Raw genomic sequence first — 24,551 nt, forward strand, 5'->3', positions numbered from 1 at the left:
CTACAGACAAGAGCACAAGCCATATCTTAGACTTCAACAGTGCTAAATCTACAGACCGACATTTGACAGTTCCTCCTGTAAGCTGCTTGGCCTCCCCACCTAAATAAAAATGTCAGCCTCCTCACATGTTTGCACCCCTAAATTCTGCAAGTGTCACTTAATATAAACTGTCTGCTCATTTTCCAGCACTTTAAAAATATGTGAATGATTCATCATTGATTCATAGCCTTCACAATATGTTACTGACTCAATGGTCAAGCTAGGCAGGTTTTGGTATTCATTCTTTGAGTATGTGTTAAGGATCCTGCCTAGCCTACCAGGAGGAGAATTTGATGACTAAATCCCCATCTCACACCACATGTCCAGAGTCCTATCATAGTCAATACAGCAATACACTCTTAGAACTATCTATAACTCCCAGAATTCGGTTGACATTTTTAAGACCACTGCTAGACCTTTGCGAAATTTTAATTGTGGTCTCGAATTTTGCAAAATTCTCAAACATAAATTTCCATGAATTCCCCAATAAGTGAAATTTCCATGAATTGCCCATAAGTGAAATTTTGCAAACTTTCTTCGATAGAAGCAGAATAACTCAAGCAGAAAATCTATTGCAGAAGACATTTTCTCCTTGAATGAGTTCTCTTCCTGGAATCTCGTAATGCTTTTGAACGCATGCTATGCATTCGTATTGAATTTTCAGGTGAGATATTGCAAAATTATGCATCATACATTTTCACCTGATTTTGCATATTTTTTGTGAAATATCACAAATTAAATTCTGCAATTTTGTACAGGCCTAGAAATTGTGTTGAATAATGCACAGGCTTGCCACAATTCCTTTACATTTTTTATGTTGACGGCGGACCATCAACACCGTCACCCCCCGAAGAGACTAAAGCTTAAATGGCATGCCATTCAAGGATTGGACTAATTTATTGATGACACTAAAGAATCTCTGGATATTTTTTTTTACCAATTTATGTAGAAATTATGAATTAACATGCTTATTAAAAGTAGTAAAGTTAGAACTCCTAACTTTAGGAGTCCTAAAGTTAGGACTCCTCTAACTTCTGTGAATACCAAAATGAGTAAGTGCCTTCTGTGAATACCAAAATGAGTAAGTGCCTTCAAGGAATACCAAAATGGTAGTAAGTTTAGAATTTTGTCTTAAGTTAGTTCTGTGAATCGGGCCTTAAATCCCTAATCTCCAGTCTGCTAAATGGAGGTCAGAAATTAGCAGATCCAGGTGCTGGGTCAAAGCCATTGCTCGATGATACTGGGTTACAGCCCTGCCCTTGATCTTAAATGATCCTGGAACAAGGTATGTTCAGGCTGGTCAGTGTGTATCCCCAGAGTCCAACAAGCAGCTCTTCTATACAGTTTGAAAATGAGGAGAGTTCTCCAAATGCTGCTTGATCTCAGACGCCTTTCCTGATCTCGTTTTTGCAAGCTCTGGAATAGATGTTTATTCGACCCTAAAATCCAGGTCAAATAATTTGTGAAACAGATGAGGAAAGAAGATGGGACAGAGCTAGGCTTGTTCTGGGACTCTGGAGGAATACAAAATATTATCACTGAACACTCTGTCAATAAAAGGACACCAGGGGGGGGGAAGGAAGGTCAAAGATGCAGGTTTCCCAGTTAACAAAGGTCTGGGGGGCTTTACACGAAAGCCAAAAATTGTCCAACATCAAAGGCTGCTGGACACACCTGAAAGACAAAATGGGTTCCATTTCATATCATGTCAGCCGTGCACACCAATCCTCACATTCCCACACACATCAACAATGCAGATAGAAATATTATCCTTCTCACCTATGAACCACACAGATAAAAATTAAAAAATAGACTGGCAAAGTGTTTAAGACAGGTAAAGCTGCCACTATTGCCAGCCCCACAAAGCCTGTGTGGACACCCTATTATCCACTTTCCTAAAGAGGGGTCTCTTAGTGTGTCCACTTCCACAATTCCACTCTTGTGTCCCAATCCTGTCCATGTAACAGGCAAGGTCTGTAGAGAGCACCCCTGGAGAAATGACCTAGGGCAGGGGAACATGCAGTCCAGAGCTACAAAGGGCTTTCCTTCCCAACCCAACAAGGCCTGTTGATCACGGCAAGCAAACCTGCTCTGAACATTCACAGGCATCAGACACCGGCTCTTACCTTCAGCATGTCCACATCTTGCTGCTGACACTTCTCCTCTAACTCTGCGATGAGGCCCCGGTGAGTAGATTGTGACACCTCCAGTTCAGTCAGTTTCTCGCGCGTCTTCTTCATATTCTCCTCATGTTCCTTTTTCAGTTTGTTGAGAAGTTGTTGCTTCTCTTTATCCAGAAACTGCTTCAGAAGATCAAATGTGCTAATGATCTTCTCTGTCTGGTTCTTGTAGTTTTCCTTGATTGAAACAATTTTAACAATTAAACAAATCACGTATATTTACATATTATTATTATCCTACAGCAACATGCTATTATATTTCTCTTTTTACATTTTTTTTTGTCAAAAAAGGAACATCAAGGCGCTCTCTGTAAAAAGGTGGCATAGCAGGAAGCAGCAATACTGACAATAATACATTCATGCATTCAGTATAATTCCAGGTCATAGCATGAACACATTTAAAATAATTGACCCTGTTCTAGTATCTGGCCCTATATTCGTAATATTCCATGACTCAGGAACCAAGCCCCTTGATCCTATAAGTTGAATAACCTCTCACAGGCGGGGAACCAAAACACTCTTACGGGCTTTGTGAAACTCGTCTGGGATGGAGTCTTCCCCGGCCGCTTTCCCTGATGGTAACCCCAGTATTGCTTCACTGATTTCCTCCTGCCTAATTACTTCCTCCAGCAAGGCCGAGTCTTCCCCCCTCAGAAGCAGGAGCTTACTCCCCATTAAATATTCCTGAATTCCTGTCTCGTCCCACACCATCTTTTGTGTATAAAGTTTCTGATAGAAGACGGAGAATTGCTCGACTATAGCTTGCGGATGCTTATGTAGTATGCCGTTCTCCCTTTACGTGACCTTTATCAGTGTCTTAGCTCCGCTGTCTGCTAGCTGGTGGGAAAGCCCTTCCCTATTCGATCCCTGTACTCATATTGTAGCCACCTGTGCTTGTTGTAGTTCACAGCAACTCACAGCAACTTTCTCCCTGAAAACCTGCTTATAGCCAGTTGCCCGTCTATTAAGAAGGTTTGCACTAAGTCCTTATCGAAGGTGCCTCATCAAATTGCATCTGCATGGCGAAGTCCACTGGCAAGTCATTGCTAAAGAGCAGCTCTAACCGTCGTCTCTCGCTCCCTGTTTTGCTGCCCTATGTACTGCTGGTTATGCTAACGTTTAATGAATTAGATCTAAGTAGTCGCCATCGGTGAGTAAGTAGCGCGGGAGTGAGAAGGGGTGATGTGTTTTAAGCCTCGCCTTAACCTGAAAAGATAATATGGGGTTGTGATCAGATGCGATCCTAGGGCATACTTCCATGTCAGCCGCTGAGAGTATATTGTCAGAAACCCAAGCCATGTCTATATTAGAACACTGGCGATGTGGAGCAGAGTAGTAAGTATACCCCGGAGCAGTCCGGTAGAGTGTACGCCAAGCGTCCTTTAAAGAGTGCAGCCGCCCCAGTTCAAGGATTGAAGCTCTCACCTTCATCGTTCTAGGAGTGGCCGCCCAGTTTGTGGAATCAATGGCATATTTCACTATGGAGTTAACATTGCCCATGATTAGTCGCTTCCCTTGCCAGTCTAATAACTATAAAATAATATAAAGTCAAAGACAGTAGGTTCGTTGACATTAGGGCCATATATTGCGCAGAATGCGTACTTCGTACCCTTAATTTCCAATTGCGCCGGTGCCCATCTCCCCCTTTGGTCAGCCAAGGTCTTAAGGACTCTGTAATCAAGTGCTTTGCTCGCAAGTATAGCAGTGCCCCTTATAGAAGTGCTCTAAGATGTGCAGATAATTATTTGGTACCCAAGATGCTTAAGCAAACCTCGATCTTTGTAAGCTAAATGCGTCTCTGTGAGAAGGGCAATATGGGGTTTATCCGCTTTCATCTCCTCCCGAATTAATTGACGCTTAGCTAAACAATGTAAGCCTGACACATTCCAGGACCTGCATCTAATCAATGTCATAAGATTTGGTGATCTGGGCCGCTACCCTGTATTTTAAGTTTGTATCCATTATCTATCCTCAAGTCGTCTTTATGTTCCCTAATCCTGCCCCCTGCCACCCTCCTTCCCCACTTGTGTGTGCCCTGTTTAGGTCTCGCAGCGCGCATGCGCTGCTTTAGGAGAGGGCTCTTGGAATCACTCCAGACTTCCAAGAGCCTTCTTTGTGTGGGTGTGCCTCTTCCCACACATCCCATTGTCCTTTGCGTGTGGCTTTCAATAATTGAAAGCAAGCAAATGGCCAAAGACGGGTGCATGTCCCGCCTTTCCTCAAAACTTTCACTCCTGTGGCCTAGGGTTCTCGGGAACGCGCAAGGTGCCATCTGTTCTGAATCAGGTTTCCAATTAGCTTTCACTTTCGCATGGAGTGGCGGGCACGATGGCAGCTGCATTCCTTACAGCGCGCTCGCAGGCTTGTTTAGCATCTCAGCACGTTGATGTCTCAGAGCGCTACGAGGCGGCACAGTAGCGCTATATTAGAGCTACATAAAACACATCTGCACACAAACGCGGGGTGCGTTTAGAGTGTGAGCGCCTGCACGAGCCTGTTTCCAGGGCTCCGCTAGCAAGACACCGGAATCGAGTGCTCATTGGTCAATCCCATCCTGACGTCACGCTGCGGCAAAGTCAATAGGGCCGGCGCTGACGGCCTGCGAGCACGTGGCGCGTTTAATGCATATCTGCTGCTGTCTCCGTGGCAACAAAGAACTCCACGCCGGATAGTCAGGGCCTGCACACCCCTGTCCTCCCTCCTTCACTCCTCTATGGGTGGATTGGAGGGAAGTCTAAGGCTTTAATGTGTTTATTGGCTATAGGAGAAGGGGTGGAGGCTGAAGGGGGCACAGCGGGAAGATTGGCGATTAAACCCAAGAGGCAAGTAAGGGCAGCAATACAACACATGCTGACAAACTATCTAACTGCAAGGCCCTATAGTGTTATTCCGCCTGCAGGAGACTACGAGCACCGGCAGGGCAACAGTCTTTGGCCTAGTTATCAGTAGTGCAGCAAGTGCAGCGGCACAGGGTCCCACTGGCGTGAGGGGGCCCTCTGCACCTACATTGTGGCTGTAATTTACTGCTTGTGACATGGGGCATTTTCCGTGCTTGCAAATTCCCTCACTGGCTACATATGTGCCGTATCAGCTACTGAACTTTCTGTATCTATCTGGGATTACAAAATACATTTCTATAGTTAAAGAAAAGAAAATAAATAAACCAATGGATATCACCAGATATCGCCAGACATCAAAAATCACTTCAAAGGCACAACGGGAATTTCTAACAGTTAATTTTGTGTCCAAGAAGGAATGAAACTGGGCAAACTACAGGTTTGAATACCGACCTTTTCAACTTCGTTTATTTACAGAGTTTGATATAGCGCTGACTGGTATGTACAGGGAAAGTGGAAAAAACACAATGAAAACGTTGATGGTGCCGGAGGAGGGGATGGGCTGATAAATGGACAGCTTGTCTTTCATCATTTCAAGTTGGTCAAAATACATTCTACCGGCAAAAGACTGAGTGCCTACTGCAGAGAACAAGGACATTAAGGCTATCTCCATTAACCTCCTGCATAATGAAATCTTAGCAGTCACCCCATCTCTACTGCGGAATGGCTGTATACTGACCTTAACAGAGGCCCCAATGACACCGGCTCCACAATTGTCGACCTGCTCGGCATTTGACAAAGGTGCTGACTACAAATGCCGCTAAGAACAAGCATTGGCATAGCCAATAGGCCTCGCTTTTGGGACCTTATAATTATTTAGTTATGCAGCACAATATCCTTGTTGCAACAACATCAAGTGTTGCATGGCTAAACACTTATAAGGTCCCAAAGGCAAGACCTATTGGCTATGCCACTGCTTGTTTACTTTTTCGTCAGCAATCCCTCCGCCCCCCTTGACCTCTTGCACCCCTCCCTCACTGCCCCCCCAGTATTGTGAAGAAGGAATCATTCTCTTTATAGGCTGTCTTTTGGATTAGCAGCCATCAGCCCGCAGCACCCCCAGAGCGGCCCTCCGTCCACCCATCACGCGTCACCAAAGTGCCCCGTGGAAACGATAGATAGAGCAATCCCAGAATCAGGATAAACGTGAGAAGAGTGAGAAATTCTGGGATGGCTCTACCTCGCTATTACATTTCTCATATTTAGCATGTAACACTGATCTATAACCAAAATCATAGAGCTTTTGAAAGATGTGATGAGTGATATGTTAAATTAGTCCTTTAGTTAAAACATTAACTCAAACAATCTCTCTCTATACATATATATCTATATTCACTGAAAAAACCATAGGTTTCACACAAGTTATAGTTAGCTGTACATTTCACTCGTAAAAAACCAATGAAATTCCACGTTATAGTTAGATCAGGTAACTATAACTTGCGCCCCCGCAATGCACTGCTGATGACGTCACATATTATATCACTTATGACATGGTCAGTGACATCAATCATGACATCAATGATGACATCTGAAATGACACATTGTGCATTGCGGTCGCGCAAGTTATAGTTACCTGATCTAACTATAACGTGGAATTTCATTGGTTTTTTACGAGTGAAATGTACAGCTAACTATAACTTGTGTGAAACCTATAGTTTTTTCAGTGAATTTGCAAGGTTTTTTAAATGCTAATTCCTAACTATAACGTGTGTGAAACCTATGGTTTTTTCAGTGAATTTGTACGTTTTTTTAAATGCTAAGTTATGTATTTATTTTTAATTTTTGCGCGCACGGTGCGCTTCGCGCACTGTGCGTGCGCTGTGGGCACTCGGTGCGCGTCGCGCACCGAGAACCCACGTTGCGCATTTCGTACCGTGCACGCCTCGCCATTTTTTACAAAATATCAATTGTTTTTTTCTCCCTTGGGGGTCCTTAGATTTATATATTAAATGTGATTGTTAATTTTTTTTTTTTTTATTTTTTTTACCGTACGCGTACGGTAAGCTTACCGTACGCGCACTCCGCGATTTTTTTTTTTAATTATTAAATTTATTTTTCATACTTTTTGGTCCTTCGTGAACCCCCTGACGAACGCTAGGGGGTCTGCAACTCTCTTCGTTGCCCCCTTTTCATGTTATCAACCTTTATTTTTCAGTGCGAGAGACAGAAAATGGCGGCCGATACTTTCTGATTTCGACCGATTCGAATGTTTACAGTCATGTAACCACCAATCAGAATTGAGCTCGCGCACGGCACCGTACGCGTACGGTAAGCTTACCGTAAGCGCACGGAGCGCGCTTACAGATATATATATTGATTTAAATGCTATTTTCTCAGGACCTACTGAACAGATTTACACCAGACCTGCAAAAGGCACATCCCTGACCTGAGGACTACCTCTCTGCCCAATTTCAAGTAATTCTGTTCAGCCGTTCGGGCTGTAGCTCGGACTAAAGGTCCTATGGAAAAATGTATGGGGAAAACGCGTTTTGGGACCCCCCTTTTTTCTCAGCCCCCGCTTGACGAATCCCCCCGAGACTTTCAGGGTAGGAGCGGAGCGTAGCGCCCCATTAGTTTTGAAAAATTTGCGAGGATTCGTCAACCGGCGCCAAAGTTATTCCAAATAGAATGTTGCAGATTCACATGGAAACACGGTCCTAACTATAACTATCTACTAGCGACCGCCAATAGATAATGTCTATATCCATATCTATATTCACTGAAAAAACCATAGGTTTCACACACGTTATAGTTAGGAATTAGCATTTAAAAAACCTTAGAAATTCAGTGAAAAAACCATAGGTTTCACACATGTTATAGTTAGCTGGACATTTTACTCGTAAAAAACCAATGAAATTGCCCCGTTATAGTTAGTTCAGCTAACTATAACTCGCGCGCCCGCAATGCACTGCTGATGACGTCACATATTACATCACTCATGACATGGTCAGTGACATCACTCATGACATCACTGATGACATCTCAAATGACATCACTGATGACATCACTGATGACATCATCTAGTGAATGTGTGTTATTCTGAAAATTAAATATGTTTTATATATGTATATCTCATGGTCGATGGAAGAATAAATGGGTATATAAGTGTCTAAATGGATGATTTGTTTTTGAAAAATTGATTGTGTAACTGACTGATTAAGTGTATCATAGTGAATACATGGCTTAGTGAATAATGTTTAAATATGTAAATATCTGTATCAGTCTCTCACTTTGTGTATAAGTGGCTGCATGGGTTGGTGAGTAGCTACATGGGTGCCTATTTAGGTTATTAGTTGTTTTTTTGAGTATCAGTCTGAGTGTCTGCATGGTTCGGTGGGGGGTATTACGTAGTGCATCGGTGCATGAATGAGTGACTCACTGTTTGTATGTGTTGAACACAGCATGTGTGCAGGACTGTATGGGTGGATGAGTGTGTGTATGGGTGTGTTAGTGAGTGAATGACTGTCTCAATAGTGTCTTCAGGAGTAACTACATACGTTTTAAACTAGTATATGTGACTATTGGTGTATATATGTGAGTATATGTGAAAGTGAGAGATTGAAAGAGTTCCTGTATGAATAAGTATGTGTTTCTATAAGTGATTGTTTAAAAGACTAAGTATGTGTAAGTTTCCGTAGAAGTAAGTGTGGTGGTGTGTGTATAACTGTATATGCAAGTAAATGTATGTTTGATTCTTTATTAGCATGAGTGACTATGTGTGTGAGTAACTCTATGGATGAGTGGCATTGTGTAACAGGATGTATAGATGTATGAGTACATATGATGAGTGAGTACATGTATGAGTGACTGTATAGGACTGTTGGTGAATGAGTGGATGTGTATGTGGATCTTAGAATTACTGAAGAGGTTGTTGTAACTGGTATTGGTATGTCCATTGTTTTGAAATTTTTAGTCTCTATTTTTGAATGTGTGTATCAAAGCTTATATTAAGGTGAGAGGAGGTCTGCCACTCTATCACAAGGATGATGTCATCAGTGATGTCATCAGTGATGTCATTTGAGATGTCATCAGTGATGTCATGAGTGATGTCACTGACCATGTCATGAGTGATGTAATATGTGACGTCATCAGCAGTGCATTGCGGGCGCGCGAGTTATAGTTAGCTGAACTAACTATAACGGGGCAATTTCATTGGTTTTTTACGAGTAAAATGTCCAGCTAACTATAACATGTGTGAAACCTATGGTTTTTTCACTGAATTTCTAAGGTTTTTTAAATGCTAATTCCTAACTATAACGTGTGTGAAACCTATGGTTTTTTCAGTGAATTTCTAAGGTTTTTTAAATGCTAATTCCTAACTATAACGTGTGTGAAACCCATGGTTTTTTCATTGAATTTGCAAGGTTTTTTAAATGCTAATTCCTAACTATAACGTGTGTGAAACCCATGGTTTTTTCAGTGAATTTGCAAGGTTTTTTAAATGCTATTTTTTTTTTATATTCTTCATTTTTTTCAAACATATTTTTATTTTAATTTTCTTATCTTTTATAAAGACTATGCTTTAATTTTTAAAATCCTTAAATATTTTTTTTATATATATTTTTTAAAATAAACATGTAAAATTTATTTCCAGATTTTTTTTTTTTTTTTTTTATAGTACGCGTACCGTAAGCTCACGGTAAGCGTACGGTTTACGCAACGTCCGTAATCTATCTACGCTGCTTGCGTATAGTTACGCACTTTGCGTAGCCGCGCGTACTGCGCGTGGGACGCGTGCGCGCTTACGCAACACGCGCACGTTACGCGGAAGTGCCGGGAAATGACTGTTATGCGCATGTGCGCAAGCGCGTGTCTTTTTTACGCGCACGCGTACTTTTTGCCGTAAGCGCACCGTAAGCGTACCGTAAGCGTACGGTAGGTCATGTGATCTTGAAACACAACTTTTGATTGGTTGAAACTACTTTCAGTTCTAGAACTCTCCTACACCACACCCATTCCCCTCATTTCTGCTTGTGATCCCTTGGGAGAAGGAGCTGGTTTGTCTTTGGGATACGATGGCAGAACAGCAGAGCTCTTCTGAGAGTGAGGCTAGCACCAGCAGCACTGTCTTGAGGCAGAGAGCGAGGAAAGTAAAACCTTCTTATGTTTGGGATTATTTTACTTTTCCAGAAGGCCAGCAAAAGGTGAATGCACCCTTAGTTACTTGCAAGCTGTGTCAGCGTGTACTTTCTAGAGGTAATCCTGACAGGAAGTATTCCTTTGGGAATCACACCATGATGAGGCACCTCAAGGATGTACACAAAAGGACACATGCTCAACTTTTTGGAGGTAACTCTTCAGAAAGACGAGCCAGTACATCCACAGCAGCTCAGCCTGGACCATCACCTGCAGAGCTTACTCCTTCTTCTGCAGCTCAGGTGAGCCCTTCATCTGTGGGGGGAGAATCTCCTTTTGCTGGCCCTCTGGAAATGAACCCTCGATTTCGGAAGGTTGATATTCATTGCACATTTTGTAAAGCTCTAATTTGTTATAGGGAGACCAGTGTTTCCCTAGTGAATAACAAAATAGATCAGCACATTTGTAGCTTTGAATGATTTTCCCATGGTTCCTTTCCTCTGTCCCTGCATGAACACAACGGTTCTTTTAAGAGCCAACCTTATCTTTCATCTTTTTTTTACATTTTTTTTAAAAAACTTTTTTTTTTTACCGTACGCGTACGGTAAGCGTACCTTTTTTTTTATTTTTTAAAAAAAACACTAAAAATCATTTTTCACATTACAAGGTCCTTGAAAGACTACAATTATTACTATTGACTTACCATACTCACTGAAAAAAATATTTATTCATTTGTTTTTTTAAAAAATAGTTTTTAAAATGGTTGTAGTTTACGAAAATTTTCTATATCGATCTGAAAAAAAAGAAAAAAGTATTAATATTTTTAAAACATTTTATAATACAGTACACATATTTACATTTTTTCCCAAAAAATATTTTTGCCTTATTTTTGCTGTTTTCAGAATATATTGCATTTCACTATAAATTGTGAAAGCAATTGCATTCATCATTTTACAGCGGGCAAAAAAAAATAACAATCTCAAAGATTGTATTAAAAAAGCCCAGAATCTCTTCTCACTTAAACTTATCATTACAGAAATGCATATTATTCTTAAAAAATGTCATCTAAAAACAATACTTTTTTCTTTAAAATACCGTCTGATATTTTTGTTTCAGAAGTACATTCACAATAATATATCTCAAATAACTCCAAAATACATCTGATTTTATTTCCTTTAGGCCAAATAGTATTTTTTATTCTTTCCCTGGAATAAATTTCCAAGGGAAAACCATTAAAATTCTAAAGTTTAATCTGTCCAGATCTCACCGATTCTCTGTAACATTTTGGTTCACGAAAATTTTTCGAATAATTTATTTAGTCCACAATAGAATTGCTTACTTTTCCACATGGCCAAATAGTAATTTTTGAAATTATTTTTGAAAAAATTTCCAGTGGCAGTCCAATAACATTCCAAAATTTAAAATGTGCAGAAGTTACCGATAATCTCTAAATTATTGGTTTTTCAAAATTGCATTAAAAATTTAAAAAGTCCACATTACAATTGGTTATCTTTCCTTTAGGCCAAATGATAATTTTAAAAATCTTTTTTCTACAAAATTGCAATGGTAATCCTGTAAAATGGTAAAATTATTTTGTCCAGATCTTGCCAAGTCTCTCTAAAATTTAGGTTTCAGGAAGATTAGATAGGAATTTGCTAAATCAAAAGGCAAACGTTGTTTGAAAATCAATTGGGAATCATTACACAGTGTCCATCCTTTTTCACATTTTAGATAAACTGTGTAATGTCCAGAAGTAACAGTAGGTCCATCATGGAAAATTATTGCAACAGTTACAAAAGTTTTTCCTGAAATTGATAATTGCTGTCCTGTAAACTTCTTTATTAAAGTATCCAATTTTGATCCATCAGCTCTACATCGTTGCATCATTAAAATTACATACTGTCCGTATTCCCTTAAAATTAATGTTGATAACATGTCAGAATTACACTCACCACATTTCATGCTATGATTAGCATCTTTAACTAAGTTTGCAAAAGTGACTGTTTTACTCTCTGGCAATGTCAAATAAATAAACCTTTCATTATCAACAATAGAACCACTTATATTATAACAATTATCACAACTATGTTCCCATTTATAAGAGAGACCAAAAAAAATGTCAATGGGAACTCCTTCTTCTTCCACTACCTGAAGAAAATACATCAAAAATTCGTGAGCATCTTGCTGTTCATTTTGAGAAAACTGTGTTCGTCCTGAACATACATCTAAAAGTTTTCTAATATCAGTAGCACTTTCTATTTGAGTTTTATCTTTACTCAGCTTTTGAAAAAGGAGACTGAGCTCTGAACAGAATCTTTTTCCCTGATTTATTATTATCTGCTCTTGCAAACTTTCCAGATAAAAAGCAACATTCAGCACTACATTTGCGTAGCAGTTGACACCAGAGCTATTTTCAAAATGACATCCTACAACCTGTTCTTCATTTTCCTTATTCTTTTTGCTTGCAATTACATCACTCCTCTTTTTTTTCCTCTTCTCTACATCTTCATTACAGATATTCTCATTTCTCCTTTTACGAGAAACTACACGTTTCTCCAACACAGGATACTGACCTAAATGAGGAGCATAGCTTCTTCTTAATCTATTATACTCCTTTACACAGTTTGTATCAGCACTAACTTTTGAGTCATCGAAGTCTATCATGAATAAACCTGATAATGTTTTGACTCGTGACAAAGCAACATATGCCATACCTTCTTTGAACACACTAGATCCAATGTTCACAAATGCACAATCTACAGTCAATCCTTGAGACTTGTGAATAGTTACAGCATATGCTAGAGAAAACGGAAACTGCTTCCTACGTACATATAAGTCTTTCACAAGCATGAAACGAACTGAACAACGACAAATGTCTTTAACTTCCTCTATCTGATCAAATTTTATTTTTAACCATTCAATTCCATCTTTTTTCTGATAATTAATAAAACCCACAACTCTTCCCATCGCTCCATTTACTAAGCCTTTTTCAACATCCAAATTTCTCCTTAAAAACACTCTACAGTTCATGCAAACATATAGATTTTTTTCTAATCCTGCTGTTTTGGAGATGTTCTTCTCTAGTGAGTCCAATTTATTTTTCAGTTTGCCTGTTACTGTGACAGTAATTCTTCCATCCTCAATTTTGTCCACTGCTTCCAATTTCATGATCTCTTCCTTTTCCAATTTCAAAAGCTCCTCATTGAATATTGAGCATTCACGTAGAGTTGGCATTAAGCAGATGACACTTTTGTTTTCTGCAATGTTCTTGTATATCTTCTCTGCAACTATTTCTTCCTTTGGAAATAAATTATGTAGCAGCCGAGTCTGTAATGCTTTTTTGCCAGCTTCTGTGAGTAGTCCAATCCTGATATCTTTCAGAATACTTCCATATTCTTCATCGTTTGCTTGCCTCATATTAGTTGTAAGTTCCTTGTACTCAAAGAAGGACCAAATATTTGTATTACCGATGCTTCCCAATGACTTCTTCGTGTCTTCATGTGTCACAGTATTAAACACTGGTTGTCCTTTAACCGGAGTAAGTTGCAAAAGATCCCCAAAAACGATGACGTGTTTTCCACCAAATAACACGTCATAGTCTGTCTTCAAAATTTGCTGCATTCTTAAATGCACAAAGGCAAGCATTAAGTTTGATACCATGCTCACCTCATCAATAATGAGAACTTGCATCTTCTTCAATACTCTTGAAACTTCCAAGCATGCTTCTCCAGTTAGCTTGTTGAATTGTATTTTGTTCTCATGCTCCACTGGTAACATTAGCAAACGATGTAAGGTGATTCCTTTTATGTTATATGCTGCTAACCCAGTTGGAGCAGTAACCACACAAGACAAAGTAGAATCTGTTTTTTGCTTTAGGTAGCTTCTGATGACTTTAATTAGGAAACTTTTTCCAGTGCCAGCTTGTCCGCTTACATACATCCTGATTGGATGAAATGATGTGCATGAGCACTCTTTTTTTTCATGTAGAAATCCGTGTTCAATTTTGTTTTTGATCTCTTCATAAATTTGTTGCTGCTCTTGATTCAGTTGTCTTTCCAAATTTTCTAAGTCTATAAATTCTTCTTGAGCTTGATTCATAGCCGTTTCCACTTCATTCATGGCTATTGATGCTTCATTTTCAACGATTGGTTGTCCTAGGGGATCTTGACTGTATGTTCCTGAACTTTGGCTGTCCTGAGAACTGTCTCTAGCAATTTCTGCTGCAATTGTAGTTTCCTGTTCAATTTCTTCATTTAACATTTGCAGATAAGTTGAGAATGTACTGCATTGTATGCTGTCTTTGCAAGCATTAAAAGAATCTTCATAGCTCTGGAATTCTCCCAGTAGTTCATCCTCTGAACGCCATGGTTTAAACAACTGTAAAAGAGCCAAGTAGTAAAATTCTTTCTTGTCGGTAGTGTCGCAACTCAGCTTCCGGTGATTTATCAAACTTCCTTTGGTTTGCTTCACCAAACATCCTTCTTCACCAACGACTTTATATTTTCCATTATTGATGTCTTCTGCAGCTTTCCGTGAATAAATGTAGTTCTGCAGCACTTCATAGAGACACATGTTCTCCAGATGATGACTTCTCTTGGGATAATATGTGTCCAACATGTTTGTTTTCAATATATCTGTACTTTCAGGTTCGAACTGTGCCAAATATTCAATTTCTCCAACAGATTTCAGTACCCGATTTCTCATTGCTGCAAGGCCTAAACTTGCCCAAATTATTCTTCTTGACTTCGAGTAGAGACTTGCAGAAGATAATCTATCTGAACATTCGTAGGATCCAATTTCTCGATGCGATAACATCTTCAAACTGAAACTGTACAGCTTCTTACTGACAGTCTTCTCGTGAGAAATCTCTTCCCACATTTCCTTCAATTCTGTTTTTTCTGATTTCGTAATGTAAGACGTTACATATCGAGCAACAGCAATGGAATTGTCAGCAACATACTGTATATCCATGTTAGCGTTCCACATGGATAAAATGACTGGGTTGTAGTCATTTATATTTTTTGATTCTTCTTTTCTTTTAAGGTTGTAGGTATTCTTAGGTGATTTTCTTGTGATAGTATGTCTCACAGCTGACATAAAACTGTTGACTCTTCCATTTGTAAGAACAGGTCTAGGAAATCCAAATCGACATTTAGTGTAGTATTTTTCTTTGCTCTTGTATTTCCGTCGACAGTATTTTCCACACCGATGACTTTGGAAACGTAGAACTTGCTCCTTTAACTTGTACTCTTCTGTGCTTTTAGGTATAGCACATGTTGCATATTCTTCAATGTAAGATAACACTGCTTCATCAGTATCTGTTCCAAACTTTGGGGCATCCTTGATCCACAGCAGCATATGAATATGAGGAGCACCTCTTGCCTGGTACTCTTTTCTCCAAAAGAAATCCACTACTTCTCCAAGGGGTGGATTTTTTTTATTGCAGATGAAGGACATCATAGCCTCAAATCTATGATTGAAATATCTGCAAACATTAACCGGATCCAATGAGCACAGTTCTCCTGCTGTCTTGTATTCGATGTTTTCAATGTTTGAATTGGCCTCTCGTAGAAAATCCAGTAAATCATCCCAAGCGTACTCGGCGCAGCTTAGGGTAAGGAACCATGTTGGTGTTCCTAAATTGCGTAACATGCATTTTAGTTCACCATGGCGTCGGTACCAATATTCATTTGTCCCACGCTGACAAGCCATCAGATTGATCAGTTGTGTTTCCAAATGATCATCTCGGTGCTGCACTTTCTCCATAAAATCCTTAGCAGACACATTTTGTAAATGTACTCCACTTTTTAAAATGTGATTTACTGCATAAGACAGTGCAGACAAGTCGCTTTCAAATAAAAGATGGAACAAATAAGGGATACTTTGTCGAAATCTGGGATCTTCAGCATATAGTCTTGTAGTCCGATACTCAGAAGCTGGAATCTGTTCCGGACGTTCATCGTATCGTCCTCCTTTTCCTTTAGGAAACAGCTGGGGAAAACATCGAGCTTCCAAGCTCTCCTCCCATACACTCACAGGATTTCCTTTTGCTTTCTTCATCTGAAAGAGATCAATATTGTCTCCCATAACTTCTTTCGAATGGAGAGGATGTATGCTAAAATGTTCATAAATTTCTTCTTCCTTTGACTTGTCCACTTTTTCAATTTGTCCACTTGGTGTTTCTGTATCTCCTTGTAAATCTTCTTCTTCTTCTTCTTCTACTATATAAATTGATTCATACCATTTGTTATTTTTTTTCAAATACAAATTTGCTCTTTGTACTTTCCGCACATCTACCAGCTCCTGCCAAATCTTCTTATTCTTTGTAGGTACACCATTAACCAGAATAATTAATGGTTCAGTTTCCAAAGTATCCGCATCAATAGTTTCCATATTTTTTTTCAAATCCAAGGGCAAATACACCACTCTACCTTTTAAACCTCTCACTAAATCTGAAGGAGGTAATTTACCAGTTTTGGGCTCCATACGTACTATGGTCTGGAACGGATGAACACATTGAATGAGTATAGACTCATATGTATTTAATTCAGAAAGTTCAGCAGGAATAGCATCCAATTCTAAATTATTATGTACAGCTCTGGTCGGCATTCTATTTTCCTCTAACTTGTTGTAGCAGTATTTACAAATACGCTGATCTTCACCCAATTCAAAACAATTTTCAAGAAATATATATGTTGCAAAATCCATCCACTTATAATTATCTTCATTTTCACTCTTTCTGTAGAGATCAACATTCCTAGTTTGTTTTCTATAATGAGTTCTGCGGCAACAAATACAAGTAACATTTGGTCTTTCATTAGAGACTATTGCAAATTTTGTTATGTGATCATTAAATGTCTTACTTACACAAGGTTCTACATTCTCTTCCACTTCTGCCTCATTTACTGTGTCCTTCTCTGCACTGTTTTGTTCAGGACCAAAGTAACAAAACTGAATTTCATCAACAACCTTCTCTACATCTGATACCGTTCCTCGGAACAGAGCCCTATTCAATTCATTTAACTTTATTGCTGGACTTTTGGCAAAATACAACCGTCTCACAAACTTTCTCATTTCAGTATGATGAACAGCCAGCATCCTAAAATGATGGAAAACACTATTGCACACTTTTCTAGATAGACAAGCAAGAGAATGACCCTGCAAACCAGTATTCTCTCTCACTCTGCATGGATCCAGACTTTGAAGCACCTTAATCTTTTGTTTTACACTTTTTTTACTATATTCTCTTAGAAACTCTCGAAATCTGTCAATAGATTCCTGACGCACAGTGCAAATACTACTACAATTCCAAGTGTACACTGGGGCTTTAGGACGTCTCCCCATTGCCTCATCTGCCATCACTTGTACCTCATCTCTTGGAACCATTATCTCCTTCTCCATTATGCAACCATTTTTTACTTCGTATGAACGACCTCTGGTGTCAACTGCATGCAGCAAACTATTACTTTGAAAATAGCTCTCTTCATTAAAAAAAGGTTCACTACTTGAGCTATGCATCCACTTTCCTAAAAACACTTTACAAAAATTTGTTCTGTTCACTACTCTTTTGCTTTTGCTTTGTGATTTCAGTACATTAACCATTTTATCTAATGTACGCATCCTATTCAAAATTAATATGAATAGTTTCCTTTTTAATTCTAATGCCTTTGCTGCAATGGCTTCAATTTCTTTTTTTCTCTTATAATATTTAGCCTTTTGCTTATATTTCTTTATATCCTTTATCAAATTGGACATAACTCTTCTCTGAAACATTTTTCTACGTATCTCTTTAAATGCTGTTTTTCTGTTTATGTTAAACTTTTCAATTGCAGAAGGTATATTTGCATTAACTAAATCCTCAATTTTTTGCTGTTCTGTAGGTTTTGTTACATTTTTCCGAGAACAGACATTTTGTACATTTTTGTTTGTTTTCAATATTTTGTTTAGGAATTGTCTTTTTTGCTTACCAGAAGATTTTTTCTTTTTCCCAACATCAGCATCTTCTACTAACTTTGGTCCTCCAGTTGTCCTCAAATATAGTTTTTTTTTTAGCGTTTTTTGAACTCGAGATTTTGTAGGCATCTTAAATTTTGTTCACTGTTCTTCAGCAATACCTGCAAAAAAACTAAAAAAAAAATTCTTTATTGAATTTAAATATATTACTACATTTCTTTTCACAATAGTCACAAAACGAAATTTCTTTGCCAATTTGAATGCACACAAACTCCTCTTTTTTTTTGGGCAAGTGAAAATCTGTATAACAAACTGTCACATTATGAAACCAAGCTGTTTTTTTTTCAGACCACCACCGTGTGTATTCTCTGTGACTGCCTACACTCCAGCAGGGGCAACCAGCCTTAGTGATGCTGAATGTATTTGCATTACAGACTTAAACCTGAAAACCCCACTCGCTTCTAATTACTGTGCATGACTATACATGGCAAGCACATGGGTGTGTGCTAAACCTCTGCTTCTTCCCCCAAAAATTCGCTCCTCTTTTCCATCTACTGCAACTGTGAAATCACCAGAGCAAGACGCAATACATTTCTGCCTATAATTCTTCTATGCACACAGAGTCATGTTTTCACATTAGTGCCAAAACGAAATTTCTTTGCCAATTTGAAAGCACACTTACTGCTCTTTTTTTTTCGGGCCAAGTGAAAATCTCTTTTTACACTTTGAAATCACTTTTACAGACTGACACATTCTGAAACCTTTTTTTTTAAATTTATTTAAATGCACATGTCCAAGCTGTTTTTTTTTCAGACCACCACCGTGTGTATTCTCTGTGACTGCCTACACTCCAGCAGGGGCAACCAGCCTTAGTGATGCTGAATGTATTTGCATTACAGACTTAAACCTGAAAACCCCACTCGCTTCTAATTACTGTGCATGACTATACATGGCAAGCACATGGGTGTGTGCTAAACCTCTGCTTCTTCCCCCAAAAATTCGCTCCTCTTTTCCATCTACTGCAACTGTGAAATCACCAGAGCAAGACGCAATACATTTCTGCCTATAATTCTTCTATGCACACAGAGTCATGTTTTCACATTAGTGCCAAAACGAAATTTCTTTGCCAATTTGAAAGCACACTTACTGCTCTTTTTTTTTCGGGGGCAAGTGTATATCTCTTTTTTCAATTTGAAATCACTTTTACAGACTGACACATTCTGAAACCTTTTTTTTTAATTTATTTAAATGCACATGTCCAAGCAGTTTTTTTTTCAGACCACCACCGTGTGCATTCTCTGTGACTGCCTACACTCCAGCAGGGGCAACCAGCCTTAGTGATGCTGAATGTATTTGCATTACAGACTTAAACCTGAAAACCCCACTCGCTTCTAATTACTGTGCATGACTATACATGGCAAGCACATGGGTGTGTGCTAAACCTCTGCTTCTTCCCCCAAAAATTCGCTCCTCTTTTCCATCTACTGCAACTGTGAAATCACCAGAGCAAGACGCAATACATTTCTGCCTATAATTCTTCTATGCACACAGAGTCATGTTTTCACATTAGTGCCAAAACGAAATTTCTTTGCCAATTTGAAAGCACACTTACTGCTCTTTTTTTTTCGGGGCCAAGTGAAAATCTCTTTTTACACTTTGAAATCACTTTTACAGACTGACACATTCTGAAACCTTTTTTTTTAATTTATTTAAATGCACATGTCCAAGCAGTTTTTTTTTCAGACCACCACCGTGTGCATTCTCTGTGACTGCCTACACTCCAGCAGGGGCAAACAGCCTTAGTGATGCTGAATGTATTTGCATTACAGACTTAAACCTGAAAACCCCACTCGCTTCTAATTACTGTGCATGACTATACATGGCAAGCACATGGGTGTGTGCTAAACCTCTGCTTCTTCCCCCAAAAATTCGCTCCTCTTTTCCATCTACTGCAACTGTGAAATCACCAGAGCAAGACGCAATACATTTCTGCCTATAATTCTTCTATGCACACAGAGTCATGTTTTCACATTAGTCCCAAAACGAAATTTCTTTGCCAATTTGAAAGCACACTTACTGCTCTTTTTTTTTCGGGGGCAAGTGTATATCTCTTTTTTCAATTTGAAATCACTTTTACAGACTGACACATTCTGAAACCTTTTTTTTTAAATTTATTTAAATGCACATGTCCAAGCTGTTTTTTTTTCAGACCACCACCGTGTGTATTCTCTGTGACTGCCTACACTCCAGCAGGGGCAACCAGCCTTAGTGATGCTGAATGTATTTGCATTACAGACTTAAACCTGAAAACCCCACTCGCTTCTAATTACTGTGCATGACTATACATGGCAAGCACATGGGTGTGTGCTAAACCTCTGCTTCTTCCCCCAAAAATTCGCTCCTCTTTTCCATCTACTGCAACTGTGAAATCACCAGAGCAAGACGCAATACATTTCTGCCTATAATTCTTCTATGCACACAGAGTCATGTTTTCACATTAGTGCCAAAACGAAATTTCTTTGCCAATTTGAAAGCACACTTACTGCTCTTTTTTTTTCGGGCCAAGTGAAAATCTCTTTTTACACTTTGAAATCACTTTTACAGACTGACACATTCTGAAACCTTTTTTTTAAATTTATTTAAATGCACATGTCCAAGCTGTTTTTTTTTCAGACCACCACCGTGTGTATTCTCTGTGACTGCCTACACTCCAGCAGGGGCAACCAGCCTTAGTGATGCTGAATGTATTTGCATTACAGACTTAAACCTGAAAACCCCACTCGCTTCTAATTACTGTGCATGACTATACATGGCAAGCACATGGGTGTGTGCTAAACCTCTGCTTCTTCCCCCAAAAATTCGCTCCTCTTTTCCATCTACTGCAACTGTGAAATCACCAGAGCAAGACGCAATACATTTCTGCCTATAATTCTTCTATGCACACAGAGTCATGTTTTCACATTAGTGCCAAAACGAAATTTCTTTGCCAATTTGAAAGCACACTTACTGCTCTTTTTTTTTCGGGCCAAGTGAAAATCTCTTTTTACACTTTGAAATCACTTTTACAGACTGACACATTCTGAAACCTTTTTTTTAAATTTATTTAAATGCACATGTCCAAGCTGTTTTTTTTTCAGACCACCACCGTGTGTATTCTCTGTGACTGCCTACACTCCAGCAGGGGCAACCAGCCTTAGTGATGCTGAATGTATTTGCATTACAGACTTAAACCTGAAAACCCCACTCGCTTCTAATTACTGTGCATGACTATACATGGCAAGCACATGGGTGTGTGCTAAACCTCTGCTTCTTCCCCCAAAAATTCGCTCCACTTTTCCATCTACTGCAACTGTGAAATCACCAGAGCAAGACGCAATACATTTCTGCCTATAATTCTTCTATGCACACAGAGTCATGTTTTCACATTAGTGCCAAAACGAAATTTCTTTGCCAATTTGAAAGCACACTTACTGCTCTTTTTTTTTCGGGCCAAGTGAAAATCTCTTTTTACACTTTGAAATCACTTTTACAGACTGACACATTCTGAAACCTTTTTTTTAAAATTTATTTAAATGCACATGTCCAAGCTGTTTTTTTTTCAGACCACCACCGTGTGTATTCTCTGTGACTGCCTACACTCCAGCAGGGGCAACCAGCCTTAGTGATGCTGAATGTATTTGCATTACAGACTTAAACCTGAAAACCCCACTCGCTTCTAATTACTGTGCATGACTATACATGGCAAGCACATGGGTGTGTGCTAAACCTCTGCTTCTTCCCCCAAAAATTCGCTCCTCTTTTCCATCTACTGCAACTGTGAAATCACCAGAGCAAGACGCAATACATTTCTGCCTATAATTCTTCTATGCACACAGAGTCATGTTTTCACATTAGTGCCAAAACGAAATTTCTTTGCCAATTTGAAAGCACACTTACTGCTCTTTTTTTTTCGGGCCAAGTGAAAATCTCTTTTTACACTTTGAAATCACTTTTACAGACTGACACATTCTGAAACCTTTTTTTTTAAATTTATTTAAATGCACATGTCCAAGCTGTTTTTTTTTCAGACCACCACCGTGTGTATTCTCTGTGACTGCCTACACTCCAGCAGGGGCAACCAGCCTTAGTGATGCTGAATGTATTTGCATTACAGACTTAAACCTGAAAACCCCACTCGCTTCTAATTACTGTGCATGACTATACATGGCAAGCACATGGGTGTGTGCTAAACCTCTGCTTCTTCCCCCAAAAATTCGCTCCTCTTTTCCATCTACTGCAACTGTGAAATCACCAGAGCAAGACGCAATACATTTCTGCCTATAATTCTTCTATGCACACACAGTCATGTTTTCACATTAGTGCCAAAACGAAATTTCTTTGCCAATTTGAAAGCACACTTACTGCTCTTTTTTTTTCGGGCCAAGTGAAAATCTCTTTTACAGACTGACACATTATGAATCCACCATGTGTAACTACAACAAAAACAATTCCCATTTCTATTATTCATTTCTTAAGTTACCACATACATCCCCTCTCAAACTGTAAACTCACCTTTAAAATTAGTTAGTTGTGAAAGAAATGTGTCACTCAAACAGCAGATTATCAGAGCCAGGATCTCTGTTCTGTACACCTCTCTCCTCTCAGCAGAACCAGATAATGGCAAACTTTCCCTCTATTTTTCCACACATATACATGTAAGTTTCAAATCTCAGTGCTTCCCCCTTTTTTTCAAATGTAATGACACATTTCTATTGGTTGAAAACCAACCCTTTTCCAAAAGTACCCTGCCCCCAACTTGACTTCTGCCTAGTACCCTTCCCCCAACTTGACTTCTGCCTGCTACCATAGCAACAGCTCATGGAACACTGCTGTGTGCAGTTAGGTCAGAAGTTCGACACACAATGTTTCAATTCCACAGAGCAAGAGTGCTTGACTTTTCAAACCTAACTGCAAATCCATAGTACTGTTCTTTGGTTACACATTTTTTTGTACCAATACAAAACATGCTTCTATTAATTTTCACATACAGCCTAGTTTTTTTTCTAGAATGGTATGAAACAGCCAATCAGTTCTTTTTGTTTTGTAAAAAATATGTATGCCTCCATTTCCAAACTGTCTTTCTTTTCATATTGCCATTCTACTGAAAGACACCTCCTGAGTGCATCCAGTTCTCCTTTGAAGATGTTCACAGTGTGGATTGTAGGGCACAGCTATGTCTTCTGGAGTGAAAAGTTTGCAGAGAAAACAGATATGGTGAGAGACCTTGCTTTGCCAAATGTAGACATTAAATGGATTGGTCAGAGAGGGTTAAAGTGGCACCAATTGATGCCATTGGTGAAATCCTTCATGCAAATCCAACACCCTGACCTCATAATAGTGCACTGTGGTGGCAATGACCTAGGCACTTTGACTGGGGTAGGTCTGGAAATGCTTATGAAGGACACCTTTGCACAACTGTTTACACTTTTCCCTAAAACTGCCTTTGTGTTTTCCAACATATGCCAAAGGCAAAAATGGAACTGGTCCAATCATTTCTGTCCACAGATTGACAAAGCAAGAAAGCACGTCAACAAATCTGTTTCTGCTTTCCTCCGTGACTATGGTATGGGTGCCATTTACCACAACAACTTGCGTTACGACATGCAAGACATTTATAGAGGAGATGGTGTGCACTTCAATGATGAAGGGAACAGAGTCTTCCTCTTGAACCTTAGACTCTGCATCGGTACTTACTTGTAGGTACCACTAAAAAAATGACTCCATAAACACAACAGCTCTTTTTAGAGCTCCCTAATTTCTAAACTCTTAAATCTGATTTTCATTTATTTATTTTTATTTTTTTTACCGTACGCTTACCGTGAGCTTACCGTACGCGTACCCCGTGATTTTTTTTAAAATCAATAAATGTTTTTTTTGTACTTTTCTGTCCTTCTTTGACCCCCTTACAATTGTTAGGGGGTCTGTAACTCTCCTCATTGCCCCCTTTCCTTGTTTTCACTCTTTTTTTTCAGAGTGAAATACACAAAATGGCGGCCGCCGCTTCCTGGTTTCGGCCGATTCGAATGTTTACTAAGATCTAAGAGCCAATCAGAATCGCGCTCGCGCACGCCACCGTACGCTTACCGTAAGCGTACGGTAAGCGTACCGTAAGCGGGCTCAGATATATATATTGATTTAAAGGCTATTTTCTCAAAATCAACTGAACTGATTTACACCAAACCTACAAAAGGCACTTCCTTGACCTACGGACTACCTCTCTGCCAAATCTCTAGTAATTCTGTTCAGCCGTTCGGGCTGTAGCCCTGTCTAAAGGTCCTATGGAAAAATGCATGGGAAAAACGCGTTTTGGGACCCCCCTTTTATCTCAGCCCCCGCTTGACGGATCCCCCCGAGACTTTCAGGGTAG

General features: G+C 39.3%; 2 protein-coding genes across 2 annotated transcripts in view; both read right to left on the bottom strand.

Annotated features, from left to right (window-relative positions):
* The window catches only part of LOC146869120 (E3 ubiquitin-protein ligase TRIM21-like), a 171,188-nt gene that overhangs the window by 111,746 nt on the left and 34,891 nt on the right, over positions 1 to 24,551 (bottom strand). Inside the window, exon 3 of the mRNA XM_085623054.1 lies at positions 2,166 to 2,396. Coding sequence (XP_085479180.1) covers positions 2,166 to 2,396 — 231 coding nt within the window. The remainder of the gene's footprint in view (positions 1 to 2,165; positions 2,397 to 24,551) is intronic.
* LOC146869121 (uncharacterized) lies at positions 2,715 to 22,806 on the bottom strand. Its single transcript, XM_085653239.1, has 4 exons — positions 22,697 to 22,806; positions 16,349 to 18,317; positions 3,645 to 3,749; positions 2,715 to 2,930 (listed from the first exon to the last, which is right to left on the bottom strand). The coding sequence occupies exons 2-4, from the start codon at positions 18,272 to 18,274 to the stop codon at positions 2,715 to 2,717; spliced, it is 2,247 nt and encodes a 748-aa protein (XP_085509365.1). The 5' UTR covers positions 18,275 to 18,317; positions 22,697 to 22,806.

Source organism: Triturus cristatus, chromosome 1_1 (genome assembly GCF_964204655.1).
Source record: "Triturus cristatus chromosome 1_1, aTriCri1.1, whole genome shotgun sequence".
NCBI classification, from domain to species: Eukaryota; Metazoa; Chordata; class Amphibia; order Caudata; family Salamandridae; genus Triturus; species Triturus cristatus.

Coding starts and splice junctions, on each gene's coding strand:
- LOC146869121 (XM_085653239.1), bottom strand. CDS start 18,274: ATGCCTACAAAATCTCGAGTTCAAAAAACGCTAAAAAAAAAACTATAT. Junction 3,750..16,348: donor CAAGTGGACAAATTGAAAAA/GTGGACAAGTCA, acceptor ATTATTTTATAG/TTATTAGACTGGCAAGGGAA. Junction 2,931..3,644: donor CCACTCCTAGAACGATGAAG/GTGAGAGCTTCA, acceptor TATACACAAAAG/ATGGTGTGGGACGAGACAGG.